The sequence below is a fragment of the Sycon ciliatum genome, chromosome 9 (assembly GCF_964019385.1).
Source record: "Sycon ciliatum chromosome 9, ocSycCili1.1, whole genome shotgun sequence".
Classification (NCBI taxonomy): domain Eukaryota; kingdom Metazoa; phylum Porifera; class Calcarea; order Leucosolenida; family Sycettidae; genus Sycon; species Sycon ciliatum.
Window position 1 is genome coordinate 14,195,281 of NC_088651.1, and position 9,842 is coordinate 14,205,122.

General features: G+C 60.1%; 1 protein-coding gene across 2 annotated transcripts in view; it reads right to left on the minus strand.

The window, feature by feature from the left end:
* Window positions 1-9,842, minus strand: part of LOC135824959 (unconventional myosin-Id-like) — a 41,598-nt gene that overhangs the window by 21,097 nt on the left and 10,659 nt on the right. For both annotated transcript variants that reach the window (XM_065337698.1, XM_065337699.1), the window contains exons 9-11: window positions 9,236-9,373; window positions 8,039-8,175; window positions 7,385-7,463 (exon numbers count right to left, since the gene is read on the minus strand). In XM_065337698.1, the coding sequence (XP_065193770.1) occupies window positions 7,385-7,463; window positions 8,039-8,175; window positions 9,236-9,373 (354 nt within the window). The remainder of the gene's footprint in view (window positions 1-7,384; window positions 7,464-8,038; window positions 8,176-9,235; window positions 9,374-9,842) is intronic.

A 9,842-nucleotide genomic window follows, 5' to 3' on the forward strand; every position in this document is an offset into this window, starting at 1 on the left:
AGCGCCGAAGAACGGAGCGCCGAAGAACGGAGCGCCGAAGAACGGAGCGCCGAAGAACGGAGCGCCGAAGAACGGAGCGCCGAAGAACGGAGCGCCGAAGAACGGAGCGCCGAAGAACGGAGCGCCGAAGAACGGAGCGCCGAAGAACGGAGCGCCGAAGAACGGAGCGCCGAAGAACGGAGCGCCGAAGAACGGAGCGCCGAAGAACGGAGCGCCGAAGAACGGAGCGCCGAAGAACGGAGCGCCGAAGAACGGAGCGCCGAAGAACGGAGCGCCGAAGAACGGAGCGCCGAAGAACGGAGCGCCGAAGAACGGAGCGCCGAAGAACGGAGCGCCGAAGAACGGAGCGCCGAAGAACGGAGCGCCGAAGAACGGAGCGCCGAAGAACGGAGCGCCGAAGAACGGAGCGCCGAAGAACGGAGCGCCGAAGAACGGAGCGCCGAAGAACGGAGCGCCGAAGAACGGAGCGCCGAAGAACGGAGCGCCGAAGAACGGAGCGCCGAAGAACGGAGCGCCGAAGAACGGAGCGCCGAAGAACGGAGCGCCGAAGAACGGAGCGCCGAAGAACGGAGCGCCGAAGAACGGAGCGCCGAAGAACGGAGCGCCGAAGAACGGAGCGCCGAAGAACGGAGCGCCGAAGAACGGAGCGCCGAAGAACGGAGCGCCGAAGAACGGAGCGCCGAAGAACGGAGCGCCGAAGAACGGAGCGCCGAAGAACGGAGCGCCGAAGAACGGAGCGCCGAAGAACGGAGCGCCGAAGAACGGAGCGCCGAAGAACGGAGCGCCGAAGAACGGAGCGCCGAAGAACGGAGCGCCGAAGAACGGAGCGCCGAAGAACGGAGCGCCGAAGAACGGAGCGCCGAAGAACGGAGCGCCGAAGAACGGAGCGCCGAAGAACGGAGCGCCGAAGAACGGAGCGCCGAAGAACGGAGCGCCGAAGAACGGAGCGCCGAAGAACGGAGCGCCGAAGAACGGAGCGCCGAAGAACGGAGCGCCGAAGAACGGAGCGCCGAAGAACGGAGCGCCGAAGAACGGAGCGCCGAAGAACGGAGCGCCGAAGAACGGAGCGCCGAAGAACGGAGCGCCGAAGAACGGAGCGCCGAAGAACGGAGCGCCGAAGAACGGAGCGCCGAAGAACGGAGCGCCGAAGAACGGAGCGCCGAAGAACGGAGCGCCGAAGAACGGAGCGCCGAAGAACGGAGCGCCGAAGAACGGAGCGCCGAAGAACGGAGCGCCGAAGAACGGAGCGCCGAAGAACGGAGCGCCGAAGAACGGAGCGCCGAAGAACGGAGCGCCGAAGAACGGAGCGCCGAAGAACGGAGCGCCGAAGAACGGAGCGCCGAAGAACGGAGCGCCGAAGAACGGAGCGCCGAAGAACGGAGCGCCGAAGAACGGAGCGCCGAAGAACGGAGCGCCGAAGAACGGAGCGCCGAAGAACGGAGCGCCGAAGAACGGAGCGCCGAAGAACGGAGCGCCGAAGAACGGAGCGCCGAAGAACGGAGCGCCGAAGAACGGAGCGCCGAAGAACGGAGCGCCGAAGAACGGAGCGCCGAAGAACGGAGCGCCGAAGAACGGAGCGCCGAAGAACGGAGCGCCGAAGAACGGAGCGCCGAAGAACGGAGCGCCGAAGAACGGAGCGCCGAAGAACGGAGCGCCGAAGAACGGAGCGCCGAAGAACGGAGCGCCGAAGAACGGAGCGCCGAAGAACGGAGCGCCGAAGAACGGAGCGCCGAAGAACGGAGCGCCGAAGAACGGAGCGCCGAAGAACGGAGCGCCGAAGAACGGAGCGCCGAAGAACGGAGCGCCGAAGAACGGAGCGCCGAAGAACGGAGCGCCGAAGAACGGAGCGCCGAAGAACGGAGCGCCGAAGAACGGAGCGCCGAAGAACGGAGCGCCGAAGAACGGAGCGCCGAAGAACGGAGCGCCGAAGAACGGAGCGCCGAAGAACGGAGCGCCGAAGAACGGAGCGCCGAAGAACGGAGCGCCGAAGAACGGAGCGCCGAAGAACGGAGCGCCGAAGAACGGAGCGCCGAAGAACGGAGCGCCGAAGAACGGAGCGCCGAAGAACGGAGCGCCGAAGAACGGAGCGCCGAAGAACGGAGCGCCGAAGAACGGAGCGCCGAAGAACGGAGCGCCGAAGAACGGAGCGCCGAAGAACGGAGCGCCGAAGAACGGAGCGCCGAAGAACGGAGCGCCGAAGAACGGAGCGCCGAAGAACGGAGCGCCGAAGAACGGAGCGCCGAAGAACGGAGCGCCGAAGAACGGAGCGCCGAAGAACGGAGCGCCGAAGAACGGAGCGCCGAAGAACGGAGCGCCGAAGAACGGAGCGCCGAAGAACGGAGCGCCGAAGAACGGAGCGCCGAAGAACGGAGCGCCGAAGAACGGAGCGCCGAAGAACGGAGCGCCGAAGAACGGAGCGCCGAAGAACGGAGCGCCGAAGAACGGAGCGCCGAAGAACGGAGCGCCGAAGAACGGAGCGCCGAAGAACGGAGCGCCGAAGAACGGAGCGCCGAAGAACGGAGCGCCGAAGAACGGAGCGCCGAAGAACGGAGCGCCGAAGAACGGAGCGCCGAAGAACGGAGCGCCGAAGAACGGAGCGCCGAAGAACGGAGCGCCGAAGAACGGAGCGCCGAAGAACGGAGCGCCGAAGAACGGAGCGCCGAACAACGGAGCGCCGAAGAACGGAGCGCCGAAGAACGGAGCGCCGAAGAACGGAGCGCCGAAGAACGGAGCGCCGAAGAACGGAGCGCCGAAGAACGGAGCGCCGAAGAACGGAGCGCCGAAGAACGGAGCGCCGAAGAACGGAGCGCCGAAGAACGGAGCGCCGAAGAACGGAGCGCCGAAGAACGGAGCGCCGAAGAACGGAGCGCCGAAGAACGGAGCGCCGAAGAACGGAGCGCCGAAGAACGGAGCGCCGAAGAACGGAGCGCCGAACAACGGAGCGCCGAACAACGGAGCGCCGAAGAACGGAGCGCCGAAGAACGGAGCGCCGAAGAACGGAGCGCCGAAGAACGGAGCGCCGAAGAACGGAGCGCCGAAGAACGGAGCGCCGAAGAACGGAGCGCCGAAGAACGGAGCGCCGAAGAACGGAGCGCCGAAGAACGGAGCGCCGAAGAACGGAGCGCCGAAGAACGGAGCGCCGAACAACGGAGCGCCGAAGAACGGAGCGCCGAAGAACGGAGCGCCGAAGAACGGAGCGCCGAAGAACGGAGCGCCGAAGAACGGAGCGCCGAAGAACGGAGCGCCGAACAACGGAGCGCCGAAGAACGGAGCGCCGAACAACGGAGCGCCGAAGAACGGAGCGCCGAAGAACGGAGCGCCGAAGAACGGAGCGCCGAAGAACGGAGCGCCGAAGAACGGAGCGCCGAAGAACGGAGCGCCGAAGAACGGAGCGCCGAAGAACGGAGCGCCGAAGAACGGAGCGCCGAAGAACGGAGCGCCGAAGAACGGAGCGCCGAAGAACGGAGCGCCGAAGAACGGAGCGCCGAAGAACGGAGCGCCGAAGAACGGAGCGCCGAAGAACGGAGCGCCGAAGAACGGAGCGCCGAACAACGGAGCGCCGAAGAACGGAGCGCCGAACAACGGAGCGCCGAACAACGGAGCGCCGAACAACGGAGCGCCGAACAACGGAGCGCCGAAGAACGGAGCGCCGAACAACGGAGTGCCGAAGAACGGAGCGCCGAAGAACGGAGCGCCGAACAACGGAGCGCCGAAGAACGGAGCGCCGAACAACGGAGCGCCGAAGAACGGAGCGCCGAACAACGGAGCGCCGAAGAACGGAGCGCCGAACAACGGAGCGCCGAAGAACTGAGCGCCGAAGAACGGAGCGCCGAAGAACGGAGCGCCGAAGAACGGAGCGCCGAAGAACGGAGCGCCGAACAACGGAGCGCCGAAGAACGGAGCGCCGAAGAACGGAGCGCCGAAGAACGGAGCGCCGAAGAACGGAGCGCCGAACAACGGAGCGCCGAAGAACGGAGCGCCGAACAACGGAGCGCCGAAGAACGGAGCGCCGAAGAACGGAGCGCCGAAGAACGGAGCGCCGAAGAACGGAGCGCCGAAGAACGGAGCGCCGAAGAACGGAGCGCCGAAGAACGGAGCGCCGAAGAACGGAGCGCCGAAGAACGGAGCGCCGAAGAACGGAGCGCCGAAGAACGGAGCGCCGAAGAACGGAGCGCCGAAGAACGGAGCGCCGAACAACGGAGCGCCGAACAACGGAGCGCCGAACAACGGAGCGCCGAACAACGGAGCGCCGAACAACGGAGCGCCGAACAACGGAGCGCCGAAGAACGGAGCGCCGAACAACGGAGTGCCGAAGAACGGAGCGCCGAAGAACGGAGCGCCGAACAACGGAGCGCCGAAGAACGGAGCGCCGAACAACGGAGCGCCGAAGAACGGAGCGCCGAACAACGGAGCGCCGAAGAACGGAGCGCCGAACAACGGAGCGCCGAAGAACGGAGCGCCGAAGAACGGAGCGCCGAAGAACGGAGCGCCGAAGAACGGAGCGCCGAAGAACGGAGCGCCGAACAACGGAGCGCCGAAGAACGGAGCGCCGAACAACGGAGCGCCGAAGAACGGAGCGCCGAACAACGGAGCGCCGAAGAACGGAGCGCCGAAGAACGGAGCGCCGAAGAACGGAGCGCCGAAGAACGGAGCGCCGAAGAACGGAGCGCCGAAGAACGGAGCGCCGAAGAACGGAGCGCCGAAGAACGGAGCGCCGAAGAACGGAGCGCCGAAGAACGGAGCGCCGAACAACGGAGCGCCGAAGAACGGAGCGCCGAACAACGGAGCGCCGAAGAACGGAGCGCCGAACAACGGAGCGCCGAAGAACGGAGCGCCGAACAACGGAGCGCCGAAGAACTGAGCGCCGAAGAACGGAGCGCCGAAGAACGGAGCGCCGAAGAACGGAGCGCCGAAGAACGGAGCGCCGAACAACGGAGCGCCGAAGAACGGAGCGCCGAAGAACGGAGCGCCGAAGAACGGAGCGCCGAAGAACGGAGCGCCGAACAACGGAGCGCCGAAGAACGGAGCGCCGAACAACGGAGCGCCGAAGAACGGAGCGCCGAAGAACGGAGCGCCGAAGAACGGAGCGCCGAAGAACGGAGCGCCGAAGAACGGAGCGCCGAAGAACGGAGCGCCGAAGAACGGAGCGCCGAAGAACGGAGCGCCGAAGAACGGAGCGCCGAAGAACGGAGCGCCGAAGAACGGAGCGCCGAAGAACGGAGCGCCGAAGAACGGAGCGCCGAACAACGGAGCGCCGAACAACGGAGCGCCGAACAACGGAGCGCCGAACAACGGAGCGCCGAACAACGGAGCGCCGAACAACGGAGCGCCGAAGAACGGAGCGCCGAACAACGGAGTGCCGAAGAACGGAGCGCCGAAGAACGGAGCGCCGAACAACGGAGCGCCGAAGAACGGAGCGCCGAACAACGGAGCGCCGAAGAACGGAGCGCCGAACAACGGAGCGCCGAAGAACGGAGCGCCGAACAACGGAGCGCCGAAGAACGGAGCGCCGAAGAACGGAGCGCCGAAGAACGGAGCGCCGAAGAACGGAGCGCCGAAGAACGGAGCGCCGAACAACGGAGCGCCGAAGAACGGAGCGCCGAACAACGGAGCGCCGAAGAACGGAGCGCCGAACAACGGAGCGCCGAAGAACGGAGCGCCGAAGAACGGAGCGCCGAAGAACGGAGCGCCGAAGAACGGAGCGCCGAAGAACGGAGCGCCGAAGAACGGAGCGCCGAAGAACGGAGCGCCGAAGAACGGAGCGCCGAAGAACGGAGCGCCGAAGAACGGAGCGCCGAACAACGGAGCGCCGAAGAACGGAGCGCCGAACAACGGAGCGCCGAAGAACGGAGCGCCGAACAACGGAGCGCCGAAGAACGGAGCGCCGAAGAACGGAGCGCCGAAGAACGGAGCGCCGAAGAACGGAGCGCCGAAGAACGGAGCGCCGAAGAACGGAGCGCCGAAGAACGGAGCGCCGAAGAACGGAGCCCCGAAGAACGGAGCGCCGAAGAACGGAGCGCCGAAGAACGGAGCGCCGAAGAACGGAGCGCCGAAGAACGGAGCGCCGAAGAACGGAGCGCCGAAGAACGGAGCGCCGAAGAACGGAGCGCCGAAGAACGGAGCGCCGAAGAACGGAGCCCCGAAGAACGGAGCGCCGAAGAACGGAGCGCCGAAGAACGGAGCGCCGAAGAACGGAGCGCCGAAGAACGGAGCGCCGAAGAACGGAGCGCCGTAGAACGGAGCGCCGAAGAACGGAGCGCCGAAGAACGGAGCGCCGAAGAACGGAGCCCCGAAGAACGGAGCGCCGAAGAACGGAGCGCCGAAGAACGGAGCGCCGAAGAACGGAGCGCCGAAGAACGGAGCGCCGAAGAACGGAGCGCCCAAGAACGGAGCGCCCAAGAACGGAGCGCCGAAGAGCAGCCATGATAGAATTCCCACAAGCACAGCAAAGCAATGTATACACGGTGACTCAACTGTGCATAGACTGTAATACATGAAAATAAGAACGGCCTAGGCTACGAGGCTGATCCCCCAGTTCTTCGACCACCGACAGTACTGTAACGCCGGAAGGGTACATGTGGTCTATATCCCTCCGGTATCCCGTACACGTTCAGTTCACATCCTGTTGTGAGTCCGTTATGACTGCTAGCAGATCAATGGAACAGTCATGTTGAGGAATGATTCATTTCCCTTGGTAGTCATCTGTTTGAGGAAAAGATGCAAGCGGGAAACGTCTGAAGAAAACATTGACTGTCACCAGCAGGACACGAACCAGGGACCTTCGCTAGAGGCCAGCAATTGCAGGACCCGAACCAGGGACCTCCGCTAGAGGCCAGCGATTGCAGGACTCGAACCAGGGACCTTCGCTAGAGGCCAGCAATTGCAGGACCCGAACCAGGGACCTTCGCTAGAGGCCAGCAATGCTCTAAACACTGAGCTATGGCGTAGTCGTCATCCCGGCAAGCAGAGACTGTTCCACGTGTTCTTCACCTTCATAGTCTGATACTTAAGGTAGGATCAACCACTAACAGAACACCTGTCACATCTCAATTCATACGTCCATTGAAAGTTTACTTTCATGGCCAATGTTAAGATGATCCTTACCCTGAGAGATTCCTTGGCTCAATGTTTTCTTCACGCCCTGTATCCAGGTCATCTAAATTGTTCTTAAATCTTTTCTCCCTTTCCATCGTCATCATAACATTGGGCATGATTGCCCGTTTGACTTGCGATGTAAATTAAAAACAAATGCAATACAAAAATACTTGGAGATCACTCGGAGCATAAAATTCGGACCGGAAACTTTGATATTCTTCACTTCCACACTGAGGGCACAGACAGGGCAGAGACAGTACACTTGGAGCAGTGCTTTACAAGGCCTTACCTGCTCTCGCTTCAAAACAAGCTCGATGACCAGCTGCTGTAGCTTCTCATTGCAATAGTTGATGCACAGCTGCTCAAAGCTGTAGTTGTACACACCATGCACACGCACACGCACGCACGCACGCACGCACACAAATACACACACACACACACACACACACACACACACACACTCACACACACACACACACACTACTACTACTATAGCATGACTGCCCATTGGGCAATGTCACCCCCGGAGGGGGCCAGAGACACACACACAATCACACACACACACACTCACACACACACACACACACACACACACACACACACACACACACACACACACACTCACACACACACTCACACACACACACACACACACACACACACACACACACACACCATGTACCATATATACGCCCGTCGCAAGAGAAGCACGCAAATCTGCAAATGCACTCGATGTGCACCCACAGATTTTCTCTTATAGCAACAAAAGCGGACAAGATCTGAATGGCACACAAACACACCATCACACAGGCTGATGGCAAGTGCAGGGTAATGGCACAATACAATCATTACGACGGAGCGAAGACATCCACACCATGTTGTCTTGTCTGTATTCACGAGTGCCTGGCAGATGAGAACAGACCAATGTTTCATCATTCCTCACCTGTTGGACTGGAATATCTCAAAGCCGTAGATATCCAGAACGCCAATGACTGTTCCCTTACTGCCTGGGTCCAAGGTAGCTGCGACGGAGCGGTTTATACGGGCAACCAGCCATGTGAACAGACTGTCGTACAGAGACTGTAGGAAGCGTGTGTGCGTGTGTGCGTGTATGTGCGTGTGTTTGTGTGTGCGTGTGTGTGTATGTGTGTGTGTGTGCGTGTGTGTGTGTGTGTGTGTGTGTGTGTGTGTGTGTGTGTGTGCCAGAGGAAGAGGGCAGAGAGAGAGAGAATACAGGGGAAGAAAAACAGATGAACCCATGAACCAAACAATTGTCGGCTGATAGAGTTACGAGACTACAATGGAATACAAGAAACCTCCGATACTTATCATCCTCACCACAACGTTGGAAAAGGTAGCCTATGCATTGTTGCCTATGTTTGAGGTGTGTAACAGGAGCTAGCTAACCGGATTTAGAAAGTCGGATAGGAAAACAGGATCACCAACTAGGATCTCAAAACAGCTCAGAAATAGTGGCTCGAGGCATGTGAAGACAAGAATGGAAAGGAAATCTAGTGCTCGGCATTAAAATGGTGGTCATGCCTAGTAAAAAGCTGTTCTAGTTTTCGACCTCCTGCAAGCCACGCAGGCATCCATTGGGGGACAAGACAACGGACTGATCAATTTACCTCGAGCACACACACTATAAAATTATGCAGCCGAGGGAAACAGTACACAGAGAGATACAGATGCGACAAACACTATACGCTACAGTCAACTTCGCTAATAACGACTGCAGGTATAACGACAATTCGCGAAGAATGACAGAATTTGCCAGCCCAGAGCAAAGTCCCATCTAATCGTAATACATATAATGAAACTGCGGGTATGAGGACACTTCGCGATTAAGGACACTTTTCTGATGCCCTCCGAGTGTCATTATACACCAGGGGTGTCGGAAGGTATTTTACTGTGGTAAAGTCAACCATCTGCAGTACAATTTACTGAAGGAGAAGGGGTGCTGAGCCGAAAATTTTGGAAATTTAGAGCCCAAATCCGTGCATTTTATTGATTCACGGGGTACTTGGGGCAAATAGCGGTACGGTCAATACCGTAGTGACCGTACCGTGTGCGACGCCCCTGTACACACAGTTGACTATACATCTCCCATTGCGCACACTGCAGTGCTAGGCACACTTACCTTGGCGAGTGCGTCGCGGGCAAACTTAGCCTGCGCTGCCGTCTGGCATGCCTTGACCGTTTCCTGCTTGCCGGCGATCGTACGTAACGTCAATGCCCGGTGTAATGACTCCACGTCGGTGTGAAGCAGCTTGGCAACCTGTAACCGGGGTAGAGGAAAGGGGGGGGGGAAATAGATACAAAGGTTATGCGATCACACCATGAGTTGAGATGCCTTGGCAAAGTCACGGACTTGTGGCACAGCGCTGCAGTTGCACTAGTGAATCACACTGTATCCATGGCGCCCATTAGAAAATCCGCCGGTAAATCATTTGCACAACCTCTATATTGGAATCGGATGGAGAGCCAAGGATTAAGTTATAGAAAAGTGAAAGGACCAAGGAACTACAAGTTACGCTCTACTGTCCACTAACACCATCAGTTACTAAACAATCAGCTCATGTGATAACATTGCAGGACACTGACCGACGGTACCTCCATAGGGTGTCTATAGGGCGTCATCGTTGTACAATACGTGCTCTTGATAAGGCTGTTGCAGCTGCTTACAACAGCAACTACTCTGGTTGGAGGGAAATCCCCATCACCCAGCGCACTAGGATGCATACAAT